At 44.0% G+C, this 26,748-nt stretch overlaps 1 protein-coding gene across 6 annotated transcripts in view; it reads right to left on the reverse strand.

Annotated features, from left to right (window-relative positions):
• The window catches only part of POLQ (DNA polymerase theta), a 321,333-nt gene that overhangs the window by 14,590 nt on the left and 279,995 nt on the right, over nt 1-26,748 (reverse strand). For 3 of the 6 annotated variants that reach the window (XM_033942580.1, XM_033942581.1, XM_033942579.1), the window contains 3 exons: nt 23,552-23,676; nt 20,149-20,305; nt 7,632-7,747 (listed from right to left, as the gene is read on the reverse strand). In XM_033942580.1, the coding sequence (XP_033798471.1) occupies nt 7,632-7,747; nt 20,149-20,305; nt 23,552-23,676 (398 nt within the window). Of the gene's footprint in view, nt 1-7,631; nt 7,748-20,148; nt 20,306-23,551; nt 23,677-26,748 lie in introns of those variants that run through there. The other 3 variants (XM_033942582.1, XR_004539268.1, XR_004539267.1) reach the window with 3 other exon arrangements.

The raw sequence follows: 26,748 nt of genomic DNA on the forward strand, positions 1-26,748 counted from the left end.
TGGATTCTGAGCACCACTTGAATTTAAAAGGTATTTGAAGCATCATTGTTTGTTCCTCTATCAGTCATTTTGAGTACTTGAGGGAATTCAGAGAAGAGCGACTAAACTGATAAAAGGTATGGAAAACTTTTCATACGCTGACAGGTTGGAAATGCTGGGGCTATTCTCCCTGGAAAAGCAGAGACTTAGAGGAGACATGATAGAAACCTTCAAAATCCTGAAGGGCATAGAGAAGGTAGACAGGGACAGATTCTTCAGACTGTCGGGAACCACAAGTACAAGGGGGCACTCGGAGAAATTGAAAGGGGTCAGGTTTAGAACAAACGCTAGGAAGTTCTTTTTTACCCAGAGGGTGGTGGACATATGGAACGCGCTTCCGGAGGTTGTGATAGGCCAGAGCACGTTCTTATGGTCAGACTGCACCTGGAATACTGCATCAAGCATTGGTCTCCATACCTAAAGAAGGATATAAAACTGCTAGAGAGGGTGCAGAGACGAGCAACGAAGCTAGTGAAAGGTATGGATAACCTGGACTATGAGGAATGACTTAGGAGACTGGGGTTGTTCTCCCTTGAAAAGAGGAGACTGCGAGGGGATCTGATCGAGACTTTCAAAATACTGAAAGGATTCAACAAAATGGAGCAGGGAAAGCAGTTATTTACAATGTCCAGTGTGACACGGACAAGAGGACATAGACTCAAGTTGACAGGTCCAGGATGAATATCAGGAAGTTCTGTTTCACGCAGTGAGTGGTGGACACCTGGAATGCTCTCACAGAGTTTACCCTTAAATCCACCGTTCTAGGATTTAAGGGTAAACTAGATGCACATCTCCTTAAGAGTGGCATAGAGTGATATGGGGACTAAAATTATGCCAGGGTACACCTGGCGGGGCCTCCGCGTGTGCGGATCACTGGACTTGATGGACCCAGGGTCTGATCCGGATATGGCAATTCTTATGTTCTTAAGACAAGGAATATTTGCCAAACGATCTTCAAAATTTATGTTCGTGTCTGAGACTCTCAGCCATGCAAGACATCTCATAGCAATAGACATTGCCGAGTCACTGGATACTACATCAAATGTAATAAATGCTGATCTTGTCATAAACTTTTGCATTTGAAGTAGAGCATGAGTAATCTCCTGAAATTCTGACAGGCGGATATATTGCTTGAAATTAGCCAACTTCTTTATGAGTTGTTTGAGATAAAAGGACATATAGAAGTTGTAATTGAGAACTCTGTTGGCCAACATAGAGTTCTGGTAAAGACGGCATCCAAACTTATCTCACGTCCTAGTGGTATAGTGATATATACCCTGAAGCTGGAGGATTTCTTAAGCATGGATTCAACCAGCAAAGACTGATGTGACAATTGCAGTTTATCAAATCCAGGACAAGACTGTATTCGGTAAAGACAGCTATAGTAGTAGAGAAAGGTATCTCCCAGTTTTTAAAGAGAACATCTTTAAGCAGGTTGTGAAAAGGCAACTTAAGAAGGTTCATTAAAATCTAAAGTCTCAAGGAGTTCTGCTCTGGGTTCAGTGTCTGACTCCAATTTTACAGGCAGAGTTTTTCCCATCTGCCTGATATATTTTGTAAATGAAAGTCTCTCGAGATCTTTGTCTGGGAGGAGATGGATCTGAAGGGATGCCATATGACTCGAGCAGATAATGTAGGTTCATTGTCAGTATCAGTATTGTGTTGATATTGGTCAGTATAAACATATGGCACTGCAGGAGATTCTCTGTAGGATGGAAAAGGAGACTGTTTTCTGGATTAAGAAGTTTGTTGACTGAGAACATCGGAAGAACTCCTTTGATGACGTCAGTACCGATCCAATGACGATGAAAGATGTCATTAAGAATGAGTAGATATTGAGCAACATTGAGAGTAAAGGGAGCCAGTCGGCATCAGTATCGTGGGATGTTAACGCCTGTTAATGTTTTGAAGCAGACCGGCAATGCTTCAATTCAGACCATCGCTGTATCGATGCAGATCTAGAGCCGGTACTGTGTGACCTCGATGTGCTAAGCTCAGGCTGAGCCAGTACCGAGGGAATCTCGGAGAGAACGAGAGCCAGAAGGCCTTGAGCATGCGCAGATGCTCAAGGTCCAGCCCAGGCAAGAGGCGGAATCTTCCTTCACTGGCACCGGCACATCCTGTGGGTTGGTGCTGCGTGCCAGTGTCAGCTGGAGTAAGGGGCTTGTTTGGATGGACGGGGATACTGCTTCCAGCACAGGGGTGCGATGTCGGTTCTCTGGGAGGGGGGCGTTCATGGGCGAGCAATGCCGGTTCGAGCGGGGGGAGGTGCAAAGCTGGTTCATAGGGGCGGAGGCGTTTGCGGGAGGGAGCGATGCTGGTTTGAGCGGGGGGTGCTCACAAATCGAGTCAACGCTCGGTTTGCAAGTCACGATTTGCGATTATGTTTTGCTCGTCTTGTAAAATACTCGCAAACCGCATTACTCGCAAATCGATGTTTGACTGTCGCAGATTTCTAGACCGCATAGCCATTAGGTCAATGCGGATAACAAAAGATTATGCTACGGGAAATTACAGTACAGTGTTCCCCCCGGTCATTCGCGGTATTCTCCGACCAGTACTTCCTGTGCTAAAGTCGGGCTTCACCAATCAGGAGCTGTGTTTCAAAGTAGCTCCTGATTGGTGAAGCCTGACTTTAGTGCAGGCAGAGGTGGTCGAAGCATACTGCAAGTGATTTCCTTTACTTGACGGCGCTCTATCTGCACTCTCCTGCCTCCCCAGGCGAAAAAACGTATTCGTGGTTTTTCAATATTCGCGGGGGTTCCTGGAACGGAACCACCTGCGAATATCGGGAGAGTACTATATTGGTGAAATGCAAAGAAAATGTAGCTGGTCAGAAATTTAACTAGTCAGAAATTTGGAGAAAAAAAGTCTAAAAGTTTTCTATAATGCTTATAAGATATAGATCTGATCAATAATGGATGGAAGTCTTTGTCATGCGAAGCAGCCTGATAAGAGAGACAATGCCCATGATTTCTCTTACTCTTGCAACCTTTTACAAAAGGTAACGTAAATAGGGCATGAGATTTTCTGTTCCTCTCATGAGTCATGATCACAAATCTTTCAACAAGATATGAAGGATCGGCACCATAATCTACTTTGTAATATAAACATCCCAGCTTGAAAATCACCCGGGCCTCCACTGGGAGCCAATGCAACTCACGATAATAAGGAGTGACATGATTGTACTTCTTCAGGCCATAAATCATTCTTACAGCTGTATTTTGGACCAAGGTCAGTCTAGTCAAGTTTTTCTTAGTACTTACATTACAATAATCCAAAATACTCAGAAGTAGTGTCTGAACTAAGAGAGTAAAAGCGGTAGCATCAAAGTAAGATCTGATAGTATGAAGTTTCCACAGAGTATAATAACTCTTCTGAACCACTGCATCTATCTGAGCTTTCATAGTCAAACACTGATCAAAAACAACACCCAGAATTTTAATTGTAGGGCTTATTTTAAATGACACTGAATTAATCTTAATTGTTGGTTCAAAGTCGATCTTTCGAGCAGATACAAAAAAGAATTTAGTCTTTTCCTGATTTAATGGTGACGGGATAATCGCGCGCCAGACGCCAGCGCGCCGACAATCCAGCACAAGACAGAAGCGCGCGGGGGAAAAATAATTTTTAAAGAGCTCCGACAGGGGGTTTGGGGTGCCAACCTCCCCCCCACTTTATTGGTTAGTGTTCGCGCTGCCTTTGCCGGGGGGGGGGGGTGTGAATCCTCCCCCCATTATAGAGAAAACGGAACTTTTCCTGAAAAAAAATTTTCTCTATAATGGAGGTTTCCAACCCCCCGAACCCCCCTCCAACAGCAGCGTGAACACTAACCAATAAAGTGGGGGGATTGCCACCCCAAACCCCCCCCGTCGTAGCTCTTTAAAAATTACTTTTTCCCCCGCGCGCTTCTGTCTTGCGCTGAATTGCCGGCACTGGATTGTCGGCGCACTGGCGTCTTGCGCGCCACTGACTATGAACCGATTTAATTTCAGCTTGAATTCTTGCATCCAAGATTCCATTGTATTTAATACAGACTCAATGAATTGAGTACTGTTAGATAATATAGTAGAGCATGGGATAATTGTAATATCGTCAGCATAGCTGAACAACCCAGTGGCGTACCTAGTGGGGGGGCGGTCCGCCTCGGGTGCACGCCCCAAAGGGGGTGCACAGGAGAGAGCTGAACGACTGGGGACCCGCGGGTTTAAATATAACTCGAGCCGCGAGGTTCGTCTTTTGCTCCTACCTGCCCTGCCACTCACATATAGCCCATCGGAAGTCTTCCCCGATGTCAGCGCTGACGTCGGGGAAGACTTCCGGTTGGCTATGTGTGCGCGACAGGACATGCAGGAAATAGAAGACAAGCCTCACGGCTCAAGCTCCATTTTGCTGAGAAAGTTGCTAAGATGGGCTGGGAGGCAAACGCAGAACACAAGGCATGAACTTGGGAGAGAGGAAGGGAGGTAAAGAGATGGTTGTCACACGGGGAATAGAAGAAAGGAGAATTTTTGGTCATAGGGAGGGAGGTACAGACAGTGGCATACCAAGGTGGGGTGGGGGGGCGGTCCGCCCCAGGTTTACGCCCCAAGGGGGTGCACAGTTGGCCACCCTCCAGTGTTCTCCCTAGGCTGGCAAACTGCATCTCTTTAGCCACTTGAGTGCTACCGCCGCCATCGGGAACAGGCCGGCGCCAAGTTCTCCCTGCTTTTCCCTGTGGGGCCGACCAACTCTTGCCACCCACGTCAATTCTGACGTCGGAGAGGACGTTCTGGGCCAACCAATCGCTGCCTGGCTGGCCTAGAACGTCCTCTCCGACGTTAGAATTAACGTCGGGTGGCGAGAGTTGGTCGGCCCCGCGGGGAAGAGGCAAACTCGGCGCCGGCCTGTTCCCGATGGCGGCAGTGGCAGCTTATTCCCTAGTGGTGGTGGCAGCATTTTCCCAATGGTGGTGGCATAGGGGAGGGCAGGGAGAAAGAAAGAAAGGGGGGGACAGGGAGCCAGAAAGAAAGAAAGGGGGCAGGGTGAAACAAAGAAAAATGGGGCATGGAGAGAGAGAGAAAGACAGACATACAGAACGAAAGAGGGCATGGAGAGAGAAAGAAAGAAGGGGGCAGGATGAAACAAAGAAAGAAATGGGGCACGGAGAGAGAGAGAAAAACAGACATACAAAAAGAAAGGAGGTATGGAGAAAGAGAAAAAGAAAGAAGGGGGCAGGGTGAAACAAAGAAAAAGTTTGGGGAGGGAATGAGGTCTGGAGGAGAGGAAGTATACAGGGGGCTGAAAGAAGGGAAGAAATATTGGATGCAGTCAGAAGAATAAAGTGAACCAGAGACTGATGAAATTACTAAAGGTAGGAAAAATGATTTTATTTTCAATTTAGTGATCAAAATGTGTCTATTTTGAGAATTTATATATGCTGTCTATATTTTGCACTATGGCCCCCTTTTACTAAACTGCAATAGCATTGTTTAGCGCAGGGAGCCTATGAGCGTTGAGAGCAGCGTGGGGCATTCAGCGCAGCTCCTTGCGCTAAAAACCGCTATCGCAGTTTAGTAAAAAGGGAGGGGGAATATTTGTCTATTTTTGTATAGTTGTTACTGAGGTGACATTACATAAAGTCATCTGCCTTGACCTCTTTGAAAACCCGTGGAATATAAATGATAATTAGCATTTTCTCTGCGTACAGCGTGCTTTGTGTTTTTAAAATTTTATTGTTGGTAGATCATTTTGACTTGGCCACAAAGGTAAGGGGGAGGGAAGGAGGGGAGCTGCTGAAAGACATCTAGTAATCCTTGCAGGCTTGACTGTGCAGGGAATTATTTTTGTAAAATCATGTTTTGTTATGTGACTGGCATTATTTAGACTTTAATTTCTATGAATGAATAGAATGAAAATGATATAAAATTACTTGCTTGTTTTTATGTGCATGCGCTGAAGGAAAGTGGAGAGAGAGTGGGCTGAGGACGCTTAAGGGAAATGGGGAAGAGATAACCTTGATAGGCGGTATATAAAATCTTAATAAATTTGAAACTTGAGAGAGTGGGGAGAAGACGCTGATTTATAAATTGACAATTGTACAGAATATTGTTTCTTTTTATACTTTAATATAAACAATTCAAGGCTTGTGTGGATGGAATCAGGTGGTTTGCGGGGATGGGGACCGCGCTTACGGGGATTAGTCCAATAAAATGGTATTTTTTTATTTCTCATTATGTGTTTTATTTTTATTTGTTAATTTGTAAAGTGGTGATTGTTATGTATCAGTTTTTTCAAATTTACATCTACTGTCTTTATATTTTGCACTGTATTAGAGGACATGTGTTACTGTTTTTGTGGTGTTGCATTGTATCCAGGGACTGGTTTCTTGGCGGTTCAGTTTAACTTTTGTCTACATATTTCTATTTTTAGTTTGTGATTATTCCATATTGGGCGAGGGTGTATCTCTGCTCTGTGTGTATGAAAAGAACATAGTTTTCAGTTGGCATTGACTACAGGATCAATTGACTGTGCGGGATCTGGCTTGTTTAGTTTTACAATGTATGTGTTGGTGTTCTAGTGCTCACTGCAGTGTTTAAGATCCTGCCTTTTCCTAGTTACACTCTTGTTGTGCGATATGTGAATTGTTACTAAAAATCATATTTTTCATATAGATGGGGGGGGGGTCAAAAAATGATGGGCCCCGGGTGCCACATACCCTAGGTACGCCACTGGAACAACTTCAGACCCAATTTACTCATCCAGTGACCCAATGACAAGAGATACATATCAAAGAGGGTTGGAGAAAGTAGGGAACCCTGAGGGACTCTAGGATTTTTCCAAATTACTGAAAGTGCATCCTTAAATTTGACCTGGTAGAGGCTCGATTCTAGGAATCCTTTAAACCATGATAATACTTTACCTTGGATTCCTAAAGAATCCAAAAATTCAAGCAATTTACCATGATCTACTTAGATCAAAAGCGCTACTTAAATTAAATTGAAGCACCAATGCATTGCTACCCTTACTCAGAAGGCTATTCAAATGGTCCAAAAGTGAAGGTAACTATGCTTGCTCGGAGGATAAGCAAGCAGTATATTCTCACATATGGGACTTCAAAGCTACCAGACTCATGCCTCTGGGAAGAGGGTTAAATATAACTATCATGTGAAATCCCTGAGAATGAAGGGAAGATGATTTTTTAAAGACAGAATAAATTTTTGAGAATTGCCTTACCAAACTGTCTTGTCTAGAATGTTGATCTAAGCAGTAATCAGAAGCGGCCCATATGTGAGAATATACTGTCTGCTTGTCCTTGGAGAAAGGTTACCCTCAGTGACAAAGCATAACTTTGGGCTAATTATTCAATGGACACTCAATAGTCCTAAATACAACTGCAATCTTTACAATTTCTCAAATACTTCATGTCTATAAAATGCCTTATTTTATTATAATACTTTTATTAAAAATATATGAAGCCTCAGATATTCCAAGGAAATTTAATTTTAAAATAAGGGACTTAAAATATAGTTATATTCAGCTACACAATCATGATTGATTTTCACCTTCACTCTACAGATAGAGGCATGTATGTAATAGAATGCTTGACCTGCCTGTATTACATCATCCTCTGCCACCTCATAGAGAAGTTCATCATGTAGCTGAAGGATTAGGAACCCTCCACTGGTTGGCTGCAGCATCCCTTTGTGTCTCTTCCTCTCTCTCTTTCCTATAAAGAAAAATGGATAACGATAAAATAAAACAGACATATACACATAAGGACAGCAAGAAGTGACCCTGGTGATAGGAAACTGAGGAAAACGTCAGAAAATGAGACGTTTCATATTACAGTTTGTCAACTTTATAAGCAAAACAGAAACACCAGTGCAGGTGAAGCACAGTTTTCAACAGTACAAACATTTCCTTTCTTCAGTAGAACAACAATTAAGTAAAAAGGAATAGCGTACCCTCTAGATCAGGGGTGTCAAAGTCGGTCCTCGAGGGCTGGAATCCAGTCGGGTTTTCAGGATTTCCCCAATGAATATGCATTGAAAGCAGTGCATGCAAATAGATCTCATGCATATTCATTGGGGAAATCCTGAAAACCCGACTGGATTCCGTCCCTCGAGGACCAACTTTGACACCTGTGCTCTAGATAATCTAGAAAATTTTCAAGATGTTTTGGTTATGTTTACCTTTGCAGTCATTTATGTTTCCTGATAACCACTTTGAAGTGTGACAGTTTTAGCACCATGGTGTTCACTCTCACCGCAACAGTCATGAGCACACCAAACTAAATGTCTGAGGTTTAAGTAGGGCACACCTCCTTCAAAATGCAGACTAATAATGTTCTAATCATGTATACCTGATGTGATACACATGTGTGCAATTCGAGCCACTTTAACTGGGAGGATATATGGGGGTGTCCTAATTTATTCCTCAGAATACATTTTTATGGATATATTTTGTTTCATAAGTAAATCAAAGAAAAGTTTTGTTGCTTACCTGCAATTGCATCACTTTCTTTTCCAGAGATTAAAAAAAAAATAGATTCAACATCAATATGTGAACATTTCTTAAGAAAGAACTGAATATTTCATAGGGTGTCCTAATTTTTTCACATGACTGTAAAATCACCCAAAAAACATGCAGAAATATCCTTCAGAGTGATGACACGGTGGCGGTTTACCCGCGGCTACTGCGTTTAGCTGCGGGTAACCCGCCAAAAACGGGGAATGAAAATTAGCAGCCTCTGCGGGGACGAGGACAAGGCCATCACCGCCCCGTGGAGCGGTGAATGGTCTTGTCACCGCAGTGAGGCATAAAGGATCGTGCGGTTCCCGCAGCCCCCACCCGCACGCCGGCTCGATCGTTTAACCAGCTTCCTCTCTCCACCTCACCTTAGTTTGCCGGCTTTCTTTTTCGGCGACCGGAACGCTTTCAAAAGAGCCGCGCACGCGCGGCTGCTCTGTATTCAATCTTCTGCTCTGACCCAACCTGAAACAGGAAGTTGCAGCAGAGCAGAAGATTGAACTTTGAGCAGCCGCGCGTGCGCGGCTCTTTGAAAGCGTGCCGGTCGCCGAAAAAGAAAACCGGCAAACTAAGGAGAGCTGGAGAGCAGTAGCATACCAAGGGGGGGTGGGAGGGGCAAAAAAGGTAATGGCGCCAGGCCTTGGAGCACCGAGGCAGACCGCTTCTCCCTCCTCCCAGCCGAACCCCCGCTGACCCTCCTATCTCTACCCCCCAAGTGAACCTTTCCGACCCTCCCAGCGAAAGCAGCAAACCTCCCTCCAGTAGCGTTGGCTTTCTCCTCCCTCTGCGCGGCAGGAGGTTTGCTGCTCTTGCTGGGAGGTTCGGAAAGGTTCACAGAGGGGGGGAGATAGGAGGGTCAGCGGGGGTTTGGGTGGGAGGGGGGAGAAGCGGTCTGCCTCGTGCTCCATTACCTTCTTCGGGCAGCAGCAGCGTTTACAATTCGCTGCTGTTGCCGGCTTCAGGCCTTGTTCTCTGCCGGGTCCTGCCTACTTCCTGTTTTCATGAAGACAGGACCCGACAGAGAGGAAGGCCTGAAACGGGCAACAGCAGTGAATTGTGAATGCTGCTGCTGCCCGATGAAGTTCAGGACATCGGGGAAGGAGCAGGGAGAAATCGGCTGCTGGCTTTGGGGTGAGGGTAGGGAAAGAATCGTGGAAGTGGAAAAATTGGCACGATGGCTTTGTGGGGGCTAGGGGGAGAGAGAAAGAAAGGAAAAAATAAAGAGGGGGGCCAGGGGGAGAGAGAAAGAAAGGCAGAAATAAAGAGGGGTCAGGGGGAGAGAGAAAGAAAGGCAGAAATAAAGAGGGGGTCAAGAGGGAGAGAAAGAAAGGCAGAAAGAAAGAGGAGGGCCAGGGGGAGAGAGAAATAAAGAGGGAGGCCAGGGGGAGAGAGAAAGAAAGGCAGAAATAAAGAGGGGGGCCAGGGAGAGAGAGAAAGAAAAGCAGAAATAAAGAGGGGAGCCAGGGGGAGAGGGAAAGAAAGAGGGGGGGGGGGCAGGAGAAGAAAAAAGAAGGACCAGAGACTCATGAAATCACCAGACAAAAAGGTAGGAAAAATGATTTTATTTTCAACTTAGTGATCAAAATGTGTCCTATTTGAGAATTTATATCTGCTGTCTATATTTTGCACTATGGCCCCCTTTTACTAAAACGCAATAGCGGTTTTTAGCGCAGGGAGCCTATGAGCGTCGAGAGCAGCGTAGGGCATCAGTGCAGCTCCCTGCGCTAAAAACCGCTATCGCAGTTTAGTAAAAAGGGAGGGGGAATATTTGTCTATTTTTGTATAGTTGTTACTGAGGTGACATTGCATAAAGTCATCTGCCTTGACCTCTTTGAAAACCCGCGGAATATAAATGATAATTAACATTTTCTCTGCGTACAGCGTGCTTTGTGTTTTTAAAATTTTATTGTTGGTAGATCATTTTGACTTGGCCACAAAGGTAAGGGGGGGGGGAGGGAGGGGAGCTGCTGAAAGACATCTAGTAATCCTTGCAGGCTTGACTGTGCAGGGAATTATTTTTGTAAAATCATGTTTTGATATGTGACTGGCATTATCTAGACTTTAATTTCTATGAATGAATAGAATGAAAATGATATAAAATTACTTGCTTGCGGGGACCGCGTGTTCCGGCTCACACAAGGAAGGAGGGGGTGAAAGGGAAAAAGTTTCTCTTCCTTGGAAATAGATTCTGAAGTGACCTCATCAAAGAAGACCAGCACCAAATGTACAAGAAATCCCTTAAACAATGTCAAAAGAGCCCAAAATAGAAAACTGCTACTACCTTGAGACTCCATTATTGAACAAATCAACTTGAAATCACAGAAGAGACAGGAAAAGGTTAAATGCCTCATGGAATCCTCAGGTACAAAACACAAACCAAATTGTGAATGAAATCAGAGCAGACAATAAGAATTATAAAATTGATGTCATTATCCTAATGCCTCAGCAATACAATTTTCAGAAGTTCTATTTGCTCATGGTAAGGGAGAAGAGAGACTGCTAGTGATGGTGAGGGGACTGATAGAAGATATGAAAGAAGGGTGGTAGAAAGGAACAGATGGTAAAGGAGGGAGGGAAGGGTGGTGGTGGAAAGGAATAGAACAGACATTGAAAGAGGGTAGAGAGGAACAGATCCTGAAAGGAAATGTGGAAGGCAGAGTGGGGAGAAGACGCTGGAAGGGAAGAAGACAGATGCCAGACTATGGGGGAGCGGAGGGAAGAAGATGGGTGCTAGACGGGGACGGTGACGGGGCGGTGAATGGGATAGCAGTGGCGGTGACGGGGCGGTGAAAGGGGTGACGGTGACGGGGCGGTGAAGGGAACGGCGGTGATGGGGCGGTGCAGAGGATGGTGGGCCGGGGACGGTGCAGTGATGGGGACAGATTTTTTCCCCGTGTCATTCTCTACCCTAAATCACTTTCCATAGTGACACTGAAGTCATCACAACAGGTCTCTCTACAACCTGTTGCTGCCTTTGGGACACAACCAACTGATCCCAAGCGTGTATCAGATCACTCACAGTTTGAAACAAAAACAAGGCCAAGATAAAAGTCTCTAGATCTGGTGCCTCTTGTGGAAAACAAACATCAGTAGGGCTTCCCTCCAGTGTAGCCAGAGAAAACCATGCAGGGCTATAAACATGCCATCCTTGCACCACCGAAGTGTTCCAGGTTGTGTAGGTTTTACAGATTGAATCCTCAAAACTTACAAAAAAAACAGCTGTTCCTCCCACTAACAGTCTGCCGAATAGCAAAGCAGAACTAAGAAAGCGAACTAGAACAAAACAGTAACACTTCCAACAGGAGTATCAACTAATATACAGGAATGCTGTTTGCAAATGCATAGAACAGGCCTTTGCAGCAAAATGTCCCCACAGCTCGCCAGCTGAGCCACAGCCGCCGTTCTTTGATCTCCCAGGCCCTAGAAAAATACTAGAACCTGCAGAAAAAGCAAAATCTTCATGTGAAAAACCTACAAGAACAAACGACAACAGACAGGGAAAATAGGGAAAAATTAACCACCCAAATATCAGATACTCAAAAGGTTAATAATGCTATACTTGTGCCTAAGTGAAGGAAAAGATCTCAGAACACTGCACCAAGGATCATTGATTTCTCCTACGATTATTTGTGGTTAAGGGTATCTTTCATCAATCAAAAAATCTTCACCTTTTAATTGACTATATATCGTATTTTTCACTCCATAAGATGCACTTTGAAATGTCAGTTCATCTTATATAGCGAAGATACAAATTTTTTTACACACACAACCCACAACCTCCCCTCCGTTGTACCTATTTAAATGCCCCCCTCCCCATTGTACTATCTTTTAAAAAATATCCCTCCCCCCGGTCATACCTTTTTACATGCCGCTTATAGCCTGGTGGTCCAGAGCGAGCTTTCTGCACTCCTGCCCGGGCTGGCGTTGCTTCCTTCCTTCGCGAGAACTGACTACAGCCATTCAGGAAGCAGTGCTGGTCCAGGCAGGAGCGCGGAAAGCTCGCTCTGCCGGCCGATACACCACTGGACTATCAGGCTATAAGCAGCATGTAAAAAGGTATGACGGGGGGGGGGGGAGTGTTATAGGTGACATGCTTTATTTTTGCACTCGTTGAGAACTCCAGCACTGTGTTAGAGAGAAGCTTCAGGTGATATGCTGCTTGTGTTAGAGCAGTATAAGAACTCCTGTGTTATATAGGAGCTATAAGTCTGACATGCTGTGCATTTGCTTTGAATGAGAACTCCAGTTTATGTTAGAAAGGAAGTTCAGTTACATAGTGCGTATGTTAGAGCTGCACGAGTATAGCCGGTTGTGTATTTTTAGCAGAGATTTAATTTCTTACAGCCTGGGGAAGACAGGCAAGAGAAGCAGTTAAATGAGTAGTCAGTAGTTCACAGCTCTAAAATGTGCATGACACCCTGGGATCCCTGCGACCTATTTACCAGCCATTCAGCAAGAGCGCTTTGCTAGGTAACAGTCTCCTCCAAGGACATATTCACATAAGCCACTCCCATCCAAGAAGACAAGGCTGCACCTTCCTTCTCATTCTGTCCTGTACAACTCTCTCTTTCTCTTCCCCTCTGACTTTTTTACTTTCATCCTTTCACTGCTATAGGATTCTTGGATGGTTGGCATGCACAATCAAACTGCTTCCTAACTGGCAGGTGACAGGGGGGTGTTTTAAAAAGGTACGATGCAGAGCCTGGCAGGGAAGGGGGAACAGGGTGCAGAATCTGGCAGGAAGTGAGGGGGGCTGGGTGCAAAGCCTGGTATATATTAGTACACAATTTGGTTCAGAATGTTTTGTTCTTGTTTTCCTCCTCTAAATCTAGGGTGCGTCTTATAGTGCGAAAAATACAGTATATCTTTAATCTATAATTTTATTCTTCTTAATACATCTACTTAATACATTCCAACTTTTTTGTTCATTTTTTATTGACTTCATAGAAAAATTTATTGCACCTTTCCCAACTGTGAATCACATAATAAGTTGAACAATCCAAATGATGTCAAAAATCACTTAATATTACATTAGTGACTTCTATTCTGCTTTTACCTTGCAGTTCTAGGCAGATTACAGAAAATAACTGAACATTTGCAGGAAACATTACAGGATAAGGTGCTAATTACATGGTTGAGAATTTGCTTGGAAAATTGCAAGATTGGGGAACAATTAAGGAGATGTTTTGGCTTTTCTTGATAAATTTTCTCTTCGGAATATTTTGTAGTCAGACATAGTTGTCAGTATGTTTGAGAGGTGGTGGTCTAGTTTCACTGCTTGCGTTGCTAGTAGGCTATCGAATATCTTCTTACGCTGTGTGCCTTTGACTGGGGGATGAATAAATGGGGTCTGAGTTCTCCTAGGTCTGGTTGATTTGTTCCAGTTTAGGTGATCGATTAAGTAGGAGGGGGCGGTGCAGTTCATTACTTTGAATAATATACAGTAAAATTTGAAAAATATTTGCACTTGTGTGGGGAGGCAGTGTGAGTCTAGGTATGCGGTGGTGATGTGGTCATATTTGCTTAGTGAGTACGGTAGATCAGGCTGAGGGCTGTTTTTTGTCCTGTCTGCAGTTGTTTTGTCTTGCTTGCGGGGCATGGCAGGTAGAGGATATTGCAGTAGTCCAAAAGTCCCAGGACTAGGGATTGAACTATGAGATGGTATTGCTCCCTGTCTTAAGAATTTTCTTATTTGTTTCAGGTTGCGCATGACTCCAAAGGCTTTCTGGATGGTCTTGTTGATTTGAAGTTGCATGGTACAGCATCTGTCTATCATTAGCCCAAGGAGTTTTAGGGCGAGCTGTATCGGGTACTTGGTACTGTTTATTTCTAATTCTGTTATGGTTGGGTTTTGTTCTTTTCTAGTAGTAGAAATCTTGTTTTGTCTGTGTTCAGCTTTAGTTTGTGGTCTTTCATCCATTTTTCCACTGTTTCTAGTGTTTTTTGCTGTTTTTCTGTTGTGGCGGGGACTGGTAGGTCCAAAGTGACCAGATAACCACTTCAGAGACAAAGTAAAGACCCACACACACCGACCCCCAGTGTTCACCGACCCCATCACACACCCACAAAGATCAGAATAAAAATGTACATAGCTGTCTCTAGAACATCAGCACCTGGTATAGGAAAGCCTAGTAGAGCTGCATACAAGTGTCTTAAATAGCCCTTGGAGTGGGCTAGTGAATCATAGATCCAGGCCCATAAGCCACTCTAACCATTACATTTATGGTGGAAAAAGTGTGCCCATACCCCTCCCCCCAAAAAAATCCTACTCTACTGCCATATAAGTGCCACCTGCACTCATAAGGGCTATTGCGGTTGTAGACAGGTGGGTTTTGGAGGGCTCACCATAACCAATAAGGGAGTTCTGGTGAGATGTTTATGTGGTACCCTTTTTGTGAAGTTCACAGCAGTGCTCTGTAAGGTGCCCCACTACTCCATTGCTATGTCTGATTGGCCCCTCCTACGTCTAACTGGTCTTGTTCTGGGTGTTTGGGATTTGGACAAAATTTTGGTCGAAATGTGGTATAAAGATGAACATACTAGTGGTCTGGATGAACAATAGCCTGGACGTCCAGACAGATGATTTAAAAAAAAAAAAATATTCTAGACGTATTTTCGAGAATGGGCATTTTCCCACTGCTGACTTTGGGCATCTAGCACCATACGACCAAATTTGACTTAGACGTTTTGATTATGCTCTTCCACGCATATAACATGAAAGAAAGGCAGGATGGAGAGATATTATGAATGCACATAAGGCAGGCCTCGTTCAAATGAAATCATTCTAAAATGAGAGGGAAAGAAGGTAGACTCTGAAATAATTAAAGGAATATATTTTTTTCAACAAGAACAATGGATGCATGGAACAGCCTGCCAATGAAGGTGGTGGAGATAAGAACAGTATCTGAATTCAAGAAATCATGGATCATCACAAAAAGGGAAGAGGAATGGATGATAGAAGAAAGCAGTTGGTTTGTACAGACAAGCTAGTTAGGTCATCTGGTCTTTTACTAACTCATGTTCTGCATTTCTATAGTTGGTTCTTCTGGAACTTGTCAAACAGATAATGTTACAAAATTTGTTTATGTTCTTGGTTCAAAAAGCCTTCCCAATCCTTTGCTTTTTGATATAGTACTTGAACCCTTGTTATTAGCTATTCGACAGGCAAGGGACATACAGGGTATTCCATGTGCGGGAGTGGATTATAAAGTATCCGCTTATGCGGATGATATTTTGCTTCATTTGAGAAATCTGGAAACAACAATTCCATGTCTACTTGAAGTAATTGATACATTTGGAAAATTCTCAGGATACAAAATAAATTGGACTAAATAGGAAATTTTACCTTTAAATGTGTATTGTACAAAAGGTATATTTGATTCTTTTCCTTTTATTTGGAAAGAAGATGGAATAAAATACTTAGGCATTTGGTTGAAAAATACACTCGAAGAGACAATGAGAGTAAATGAAAAATTTTTATTACAAAAAGTAACAGTTGTGTGAGCAATGGAATCCTTTGCATTTGTCATGGTGGGGAAGAGTTCAAACTGTTAAAATGATGATTCTGCCTGTGGTTTGTTACCAATTGGGCATGATACCAGTGTTTTTTCAGGGGTCTTTCTATAAAAAGTTACCGTATTTTCACGCAGATAACGCGCACCCGTGTATAACGCGCACACGGGTATAGCGCGCAGAAACCACGATATTATGTATAAAAACTTTTGTATACCGCGCTCACGGGTATAACGCGCATGCTGCCCGACTGTCCTTTCGCCCGCCCCGACTCTCCTCTGGCCACCCCGACTCTCCTTTCGCCCGCCCCGACTCTCCTCTGGCCACCCCGACTCTCCTTTCGCCCTCCCCGACTCTCCGTGCGCTGTCCCAACTCTCCGTTTACCCGCCCTGCCCTGCCCCCCCCGGCAGGACCACTCGCACCCCCACCCCGAAGGACCGCCGACTCCCCGACAATATCGGGCCAGAAGGGAGCCCAAACCCTCCTGGCCACGGCGACCCCCTACCCCCCACCCCGCACTACATTACAGGCAGGAGGGATTCCAGGCCCTCCTGCCCTCGACGCAAACCCCCCTCCCTCCAACGCCCGCCCCCCCCCCCCAAGAACCTCCGACCGCCCCCTCATAAATGCTTTTATTAGAAGCTTATGGCTTGCCCACTAAATATCCTCCCTTCTGGAAGACACAGCAGAGAGTCTAATAAGAGCCCACGAGATACAAAAGTTTTTCTACATAGTTCCCACCCCGCCCGACGCCCGATTCACCCCCCCAGCAGGACCGCTCGCACCCCCACCCCGAACGACCGCTCGCACGCGCTCCCACCCGCACCCGCGATCGGAGCAAGAGGGAGCCTAAGCCCTCTTGCCCGGCCGACTCCCCGACAATATCGGGCCAGGAGGGAGCCCAAACCCTCCTGGCCACAGCGACCCCCTACCCCCACCCCGCACTACATTACGGGCAGGAGGGATCCCAGGCCCTCCTGCCCTCGACGCAAACCCCCCTCCCTCCAACGACCGCCCCCCCCAAGAACCTCCGACCGCCCCCCCAGCCGACCCGCGACCCCCCTGGCCGACCCCCACGACACCCCCACCCCCCTTCCCCGTACCTTTGGTAGTTGGCCGGACAGACGGGAGCCAAACCTGCCTGTCCGGCAGGCAGCCAACGACGGAATGAGGCCGGATTGGCCCATCCGTCCCAAAGCTCCGCCTACTGGTGGGGCCTAAGTCGCGTGGGCCAATCAGAATAGGCCCTGGAGCCTTAGGTCCCACCTGGGGGCGCGGCCTGAGGCACATGGTCGGGTTGGGCCCATGTGCCTCAGGCCGCGCCCCCAGGTGGGACCTAAGGCTCCAGGGCCTATTCTGATTGGCCCACGCGCCTTAGGCCCCACCAGTAGGCGGAGCTTTGGGACGGATGGGCCAATCCGGCCTCATTCCGTCGTTGGCTGCCTGCCGGACAGGCGGGTTTGCCTCCCGTCTGTCCGGCCAACTACCAAAGGTACGGGGAAGGGGGGGGGGGGTGTCGTGGGGGTCGGCCAGGGGGGGCGCGGGTCGGCTGGGGGGGGGCGGTCGGAGGTTCTTGGGGGGGGCGGTCGTTGGAGGGAGGGGGGTTTGCGTCGAGGGCAGGAGGGCCTGGGATCCCTCCTGCCCGTAATGTAGTGCGGGGTGGGGGTAGGGGGTCGCCGTGGCCAGGAGGGTTTGGGCTCCCTCCTGGCCCGATATTGTCGGGGAGTCGGCCGGGCAAGAGGGCTTGGGCTCCCTCTTGCTCCAATCGCGGGTGCGGGTGGGAGCGCATGCGAGCGGTCGTTCGGGGTGGGGGTGCGAGCGGTCCTGCTGGAGGGGGTGAATCGGGCGTCGGGCGGGGTGGGAACTATGTAGAAAAACTTTTGTATACCGCGCTCACGCGTATAACGCGCGAGGGGTATGCGCGGTAGGTAAAAACGCGTATAACGCGCGCGTTATATGCGTGAAAATACGGTAAATAGTATTCTGGTTAAATTTATTTGGCTGGGTAAAATTGCAAGAGTTGCTCTAGTGTCTCTACAAAGGCCAATTAAGGAGGGTGGGGTAAATTTCCCCAATTTTTATAGGTATCACCAATCCTATATCATGCGCCAAGGTATGTATTGGGTCCTCCCAGAGCTTTTGGAACAACTGCCAGACTGGTTATGGGTTGAGAGGTCGCTTATATTCCCACTTAGACTTGATCTTCTGCTCAGTATAAAGATGCCTAGAGTACGTAAGGACAATAGAGTATTAATGGATACTTGGAAAACATTAAGATTTGTAGACAAATTAACTCCTGAGTCTATTGGAAAATCTACACATCAATCTATTTGGGTAAACTCCAAGATACAAATAGGCGCGTTTAAGGTTGTCTGGAAAGATTGGATTAAAGCAGATATAAGATCCTTAAATGAAGTTATTCATAATGGCTTGATTTTTCACAATTGCAACATAAATATGGTCTAAATAAAAAACAAAGTTATAAATGGTTGCAGTTGAAGGAGGCTATTCAGGTAGGGTTCTCTGAATGGAAATCTTTAAATAATCATTATAGCTTAGAATTCCTATGTTTCCAGGCAGATTTTCTGGGACACCAGGTCGCAAAGTGGTATAAAATTTTATCTAATTATTTGACTAAGATATGGATTAAGAGATATTTGGAGCATTGAGATTAAGCACCAGATTAATGCATCTCAATGGCCACGTATTTGGTCTTGGAGAATTAAAGGTACAATGTCTGCATCTATTAGGCAAACATGGTTTTTCTTGTTGCATAGAGCATTCTGGACCCCTACTAGATTACAAAAATTAGATTGCTCTAAGTCTAATAGGTGCTGGCATTGTAAAATTGAAATTGGAACTTTAGATCATCTTTTATTTTATTGTCCATGTATTCAGGCATTTTGGTTATCAATCTGGGATCAAGTTAATCTTTTAATGGAAAATCATGTGGCATTGTTCTATTTGGAATATGTATGAGATCTAAAAGCCAAATATCTGCAGCAAATAATAAGCTTCTGATGATTCTTACAGGTGTGGGGATACAACAAATAACACTTAATTGGAAGAATTGTTCTAGACTAAATTACAGCTTCTGGCGGAACTCAGTGTGTCATCTGTACAAAATGGAAAGGTTAATTGCAGTACAAAATGGTTATTTTAATAGATTTCAGGATGTGTGGGGGCCAATAATAAAATATTATAATGATTAATGTTAATTTATTATTCTTTTTCCTTATGTGATAATTGAAGGAAGGGAGGGGTGGGGGAATTAGGGAGAATTGCATATATATATTGCATATTTTTAAATTATTAATATACATATGAATTTTATTATTTGTGTATGGTTATGGGAGGGGGGTGGGATATAAAGTTTTAGATACACATTGTGATGGAATTTTCAAGTGATAATATATTATGATAGTTTGTATTTAATGTACACTTGATGTATGTATTAAAATGAATAAAGATTTTGAAAAAAAAAAAAGCCTTCCCAACTGCAATGAAAGGGCATAGGATAAAGTTAAGAGGTGATAGGCTCCGGAGTAATCTGAGGAAATACTTTTTTTATGGAAAGAGTGCTAGCTGCATGGAACAGTCTTCCAGAAGAGGTGGTGGAAACAGAGACTGTGTCTGAATTCAAGAGGGCCTGGGATAGGCACGTGGGATCTCTGAGAGAAAGAGATAATGGTTACTGTGGATGGGCAAACTAGATGGGCCATTTGGCCTTTATCTGCTGTCATGTTTCTATGTAGTATTGCCTTCAGCATAGTACAAGACAGAAATCTAAAGACCAGAATGCTTCTGAATGAGAGTTTAAAAGTCAATATAATCTAAAGTCTTTATTCAGTGACCTCTCTATACTACTATTACTTTATCTGTTCCTAGAGGGCTCACAATCAAGTTTTGTTTTTTGTTTGTACTTGGGGCAATGGAGGATTAAATGACCTGCCCAAAGTCACAAAGCTGCAGTGGGAATTGAACCCATTTCACCAGGATCAAAGCCCACTGTGCTAACCCTTAGGCTACTCCTGAACCATATGGGCAAGGGGATCTAAAATATTAATACCTGAAATATTAAATACCTGTTTGGTGGGCTTGGATCATGCTCTCCAGGTGTCCATGGGATTTTGGTTTAGAGGGAAAGGTTTTCTCAAGCTGATTTTGAATGTTCACCATTGCTGTTTTTATGATATCAGCAGCAGAGCCTTGCACCGTTGTGTTTACAGCCTGTCTTTCAGCCTAGGAATGGCAAAAGAAAAATCTTGAATCTACTCCATAACAAAGATATATAATAACAATTTATTAAGTTATATTCTGCCTATTAGCTAAGCTGATTCCATACCTAATCATAAATACAAAGTGTAACATCCACCTAAGCATAAGACATCTTGGAATTTCACATGCATCTACCTTAATACCTGTCTTAAGCTACCAGGGTTATTTAGCAGTGCACAAATACAAAAACACCAAAAATGTCATCCTTAGCATCCCAGAGAAAACTTATGAGTGGAGCATGAGCAAGGACTCACACAATAACCAACTGTTGCTGCAACAGCACAACCAGTCATCACGGAATTGTGGAGGAAGTTTTTAAAGGAGTGATAAAACAAGGCCACCATCACAAAAAAGCAAAGGATAGCTGCCTGAGAATCATCTACCAGAAACTATTTTCAAAGGAATAAAGCTCATTGCTCTCAAACAGTGTCCTCTCACCTAAGGGACTCACAGCAAGTTCTTCCATGGATGTACCAGATGACAACTGAGAACTGGGATATTACTCTGAATCTATCACATTCTTCTAGACCAGTGGTTCCCAAACCTGTCCTGGGGGACCCCCAGCCAGTCAGGTTTTCAAGATATCCCAAATGAATATGCATGAGAGAGATTTGCATACCTGTCACTTCCATTATATGCAAATCTCTCTCATGCATATTCATTAGGGATATCTTGAAAACCTGACTGGCTGGGGGTCCCCCAGGACAGGTTTGGGAACCACTGTTCTAGACCAAGGGTTCTCAACCCACTCCTTAGAACACACCTAGCCAGTCAGGTTTTCAGGATGCTCACAATGAATATACAGTAGATAGATTGCATGCAAATCTCTCATGCATATTTATTGTGGATATCCTGAAAACATGATTGGTTAGGTGTGTTTTGAGGACTGGGTTGAGAACTCCTGCCCTAAACAAAACTTGCCACCAGACATTCCATTTGATCCTTCCCGAAAACAGTCAAATAAATCTCAATCAGAGAACACAATATACCCAAAGTATCTAAAAAAAATTTGCAAGGAATTATCTCTATCAGCACAAGACATGCCAGGCTAAAGAATATAATTTTGAAGCATATCAAAATACTTGGATGTCCCAGAACAGCAGATAAAGATTTGTCACTCATTTGTAAATATCTCAAACATCTAACAGAACCACCACTAAATACAGTATACAACCAACAATGGGTCAAACTACACCATTGTGATAATATCTACTCTTCAAGAGATCAAACAGCTCAACAAAACATTCTAATGCTCCACCTGGAAAAAATCAATTACTTAAGACACCATAAATAAACAGATTTTTTAAAATACAGTGTTGAGTACAAGATTAGCAACCCATCGATTCCAGCTGCTGCAATTTTTAATGCAAGTTTTGAGGAGTCTCAGGAAATGGTTTCATCACCTAGAGCAGTGTTCTTCAACCTTTTTACACCTAAGGACTCGCAGAAATAAAATAATTATTTTGTGGATCGGCGGTTGAAGAACACTGGTTTAAGTTGTTGGACAGACCCTGCCCAATCTCCACCCCAAACCCTGCCCTCATAATAGTACTAATTGTAACACTATTTTTTCCATTCAATTTCATATATACACACAATATAATCTTGGTTAACCACAAAATTAAACTACACAAAGCACGCTGTATGCTTCTCAACATTCATTTCTACCAGAACACAGATAACCCCCATGCAAATACAGGACCAAAAATTAAAAGTAATAATACATAAAAACAAACCATAAGATGTAAGACTCTACATGCAGTACAACCCCAGAAAAATAGAAACAAATGCATTTCTTCCTGAACAGTGCAAAATATAGACAGCAGATGTAAATTCTCAAAATTGACACAATTCAATCACTAAATTCATAAATCTAGGCAAATGGATGTTCTTCAGGATGTTTTGTGACTTAGAAATATAGAATCATGATGGCAGATTCTCAGATGAGTTGTCGCTGTACCCTTGGACTAAATTTTGGCAGAGCAGCCACTCCTGGAAAATTCAGCACTGTTTCAAGCCTTTTCCATTTGAAGATAAAGGCTCTCATTGTGGTTCAGTGGACTCAGGCTTTAGAAATAGCGTTGTAATCTTTTCCAGTGATATATTTCAACATTTTTTTCTCAACTCTTCTGGAATTTCCTTTGATCACGGCCTAGCATTTTGTAGAAACTTTGTGATGACTACTTGAACCTTATGGTAAGGTTTAATATATAGTGATGTTTAGATTTAACAGAGCTAGCTAAAATCAAATCTGGCTGTGTTTAACTATAAATTAAAATTGGTCAATTGATTGAATGATGGTATTTACTTTATCACATGAGTGTTATGGGTGTTGGATAACTTTATTGTTTAAATAAATGAAGTTATAATTTAAAAACTTCGTTATGTATTTATTCAGGTTCCCTTTAATATCTGAAACCATTCAGTATTACAAGTGATACTAAAGAAAATTAGAAGAGGGTAAAGGACTTTCTCACAACACTGTAAATTTGCATGCATTGCTTCCTCCATATGAAAATCTATCTCATGAATATTCATCATTGGTATCCAGAAAACCTAATTGGCCCCAGGACTGGGTTGAGAACGTCTTGGCTATACAGGTAGTTCTTATTCTTGGAGAAAGCATAGTTGCATACTTTAAATTAGTGTTCTCTGGGGATCCTACAGCTACACATTCCTGCCCTCCTTTAACTGAGGAGATAGAACACTGAAGAAACGCAGGAATATCCATGCTGTCTAAGTCTTCCTAGCTCTGGGAGAGAGTACCTGACTTGGATTTATCACTATGACATTTACCCACTGTGTGACTATAGGATCATGTTGTCTATGGAGAAAACCTCAGAGGTATGCAACCACACTTTCCAAATCAGAATACTTGTGATTCAGGAAATCTTAATGTTTAACATCTTATGTAAATATCTACCTAAAGAAAAATTATAAAATAAAGAGTACGTGAAAACATTTATACTTACATCTCTGCATAAAATATGTTTAATGCCTATTGACATAAAAGTCAATTTTCACTTTTTATCTCTCCTCACAGTGTCATAGGGTACAGAGATAGTTACTTCAGGAATACATTGTTTGTTTCTTTCACACTAGATGCTGTTATAGGGTAAGCTGAATATACTGAGTTTATTCATTTGACTAAGAGCCCTTCCACATTCTCGTACTTCTTCACTTTCTAAATAGATCTTCTAGACTACGTACATGTGCTCTAAGATGGAGTTTTGGGTCCTTAATTGCAGGTAAGTACCTCCGTCTTCCCAGGATGGTCTGAACCAAGCCATTCCTGTTACAATTCTTCACAGTCTCCTTCAAAAACTTTTGAATACCTAAATGAAGAAATTAGAAATAAAAGGGACAGCTACATAATTGGTTCATAAACCCAGCCTTAATGTTGTAGGGCAGAGAAGTACTGAGGTAAAAGAAGAAAAAACATATGTTAAAAGCATGATAAGAGAAAGGATAATGAGCTACCATCATGAAGTAGGTAGGGCTCTCCAATTAGTTAAATTTTGCTCAATAAAATGATGTGAAAGAGAAAGGCCCTAGATTCAAATTCTGAGATCCTAAGATGGACCACAGGCCATTTATCTTGCTGCAACAAATATGAAACCATCACAATACACCTGGAAAAAAAATGAGAAGGAAGGACAAACACAACTGGTTTCAAGGAGGACAGGGAATGACTTGTAAGTGCACAACTACATGTGGAGGAATGGGTTTAGTGGATACAGCAGCCAAGTGACACCAAATTCAGGTACCAATTAGATCAGTGGTCTCAAACTGAAACCCTTTGCAGGGCCACATTTTGGATTTGTAGGTACTTGGAAAAAAATAATGTCTTATTAAAGAAATGACAACTTTGCATGAGGTAAAACTTTATAGTTTATAAATCTTCCCCCCTCCCCCCCCCGAAGGCCTGCATGTTCCCCCCTTCTTTGCAGCATCCTCCAGCTTCCCCCCTGGCCTCTTGGTCTTAGTTTCAGCTAATTACCGCAGCATGCAGAGAGAATTACTGGTGCTGTAGCGTTACTTGCAGGCTGCCATCGGCCTCCGCAGCACATTCCCTCTGACACAATCCTGCCTCTCCTCTGATGTCAGGGGTAGGATTGTTTTATTTTTTAATATTGTAATTTTAATTGTTTCTTTTTATATATGTTTATCGCTTTGAAGTAAGATTAAGCGATTAATCAAAAATGTTAATAAACTTGAAACTTGATTGTGGCAGAGAGAACATGCTGCTGAGGACAATGGCAGCCTGCAAGGATCGCTACAGTTCCGGCAATCCTCTCTGCAGGCTGCAGTAATTATCTGAAGGTAAGAGTGGGAGGCCAGGGGGGAAGCTGGAGGACGCTGCAAAGAGCGGGCAGCACTAGTACATATAACACTAGTACAGTGGTCTCAAACTCGCGGCCCGGGGGCCACATGCGGCCTGCCAGGTACTATTTTGAGACCCTCGGTATGTTTATCATGATCACAAAAGTAAAATAAAACAGTTTCTTGATCATGTCTCTTTAGCTATAATTATAATATTATTATTACAACTTAGCCAAAAGGAAAGATTTATAAATATAGAATTTTACCTCATGCAAAATTGTCATTTCTTTAATAAGACGTTAACTATTTTTTTCTGAGGCCCTCCACGTACCTACAGATCCAAAATGTGGCCCTGCAAAAGGTTTGAGTTTGAGACCACTGCACTAGTACATACCATGGGCCGCAAAATAGTATCTGGTGGGCCACATGTGGCCCCCAGGCCACGAGTTTGAGACCACTGAATTAGATGATAAACCTTCTGGGGCAATGAAATACTTACTATATTGAATTTGTATCATACTTAAGACTACCTTTCCTTTGGAAAAGTAACTAAATCTAAAAAACAAATAGAAGTATAATGCTGGGAGGTAAAAAAAGCTAAGAGCACACAACCTAGAATCATTATAGGGCTATATTTTTGATAACTTTTTAAAACCTAAGATACAAATAGGACAAGAAAACAAGAGACAAGATTAATGTGAGAAAGACTATCAGAAGTTTGTGGAGAGGGCTTCCGGTGACGTCACTGACCAAGATGGAAGGTTAGAGACTGAGCTCTGATTCCTCGTAGCGATTAGCCTCCCTTTTTCCCCATCTAGCAGCGAGCATTGGGCACTGGCCGAGTCCCGGAGAGTGGTGGAGCAAGCCGAGATAGAAATATGCCGGCGAAGGAAAAATCTGAGGTGGCCAAATCGCTGGAGGGCGGCGGCGAGAAAGGAGCAGCATCTATGTGAGAGTCCGGCGATAGCGCTTCTGAGGAGGTGCCTCCCTGCAGTTGAGAAGGGCAGACCAGGCAGGGACCATTATGAAAGCGGACCTGCAGAAGTGGGCTGCCAATATAAAGATGGAAGTTGTGCCAGTGAAGGGGAAGATCAAGGAGGCAGTTAAGGAGATCCTGCAGGACTTTTCTGGGTTGGGTGGAGGACACGGAGTGGCGGATTGGAGAAAATGAAGAGGTAGTTCAGGCGCTCTCTGACTATGAGTGCGGCACAGAAAGATATTGGTGATTGCTACTCAAGGATTGAAGACCTGGATAATTGCTCCAGGCGCAATAATGTGCGCATCCGTGGTGTCCCAGATACAGAGGAGTTCAGAGATGCCAGGCAAGTGGTGCAAGAACTGTATCAGTTTGTTTTGGGGGTGGAGGAGTTTGCGACAGGGGTGGGGGCCTTGCAGGTGGACAGGGCACGTTGAAACCTGGGGTCCAGAAAATCTGACCACCCTAGAGACATTATTGCCTGTATCCATCATTTCCCAGAAAAGGAGCGCCTGATACGGAAGGCAAGAGACATGGGGACTATACAATGGAAAACTCACCGGGTCTAAATTTTTCAAGACCTTTCAGCCATCACACTACAGAAACGTAGGGAATTCTGGCCACTTTTGTAGGTGCTAAAAAAGGCTAATGTGCGCTACTGCTGGTTGTTCCACTTTGGCTCCTGTCACTATCAATGGGGTGCATGGGAGACTGACCATGGTGGAAAAGTTGAGAGCGTTACTGCAGAAAGAGGGTCTGATGGTTCCGGGAGAGTCTACTCCTGGGAAGCAGGCAATGCAGCAGATGGAGTGATTCTAGTGGAGGGAGAACAACTTGAGGCGGCGAGTAAAGACCAGTGCGGGGCGGATGGAAGCATTGGGTGGATATGGAGCGAGCAGGCCCAAGTGGTACCTGATTATGCCCTGGCCAGGACCTGGACTGGGTTATGGACCTAACAGAGAAAGTGGACATGTGTATGGGGCTGCATGTATGGCAAGGGGGTGGATGTTGGGGGGAGTGGGTGAATGTAGGGCTGATGGGCGGTGGGGGGCCTGTATGGTAACAGTAAGGGTTGGTAGAGTCACTTGAAGCCATGGTAGGAGGTGGG

Source organism: Geotrypetes seraphini, chromosome 4 (genome assembly GCF_902459505.1).
Source record: "Geotrypetes seraphini chromosome 4, aGeoSer1.1, whole genome shotgun sequence".
Lineage (NCBI taxonomy): Eukaryota > Metazoa > Chordata > Amphibia > Gymnophiona > Dermophiidae > Geotrypetes > Geotrypetes seraphini.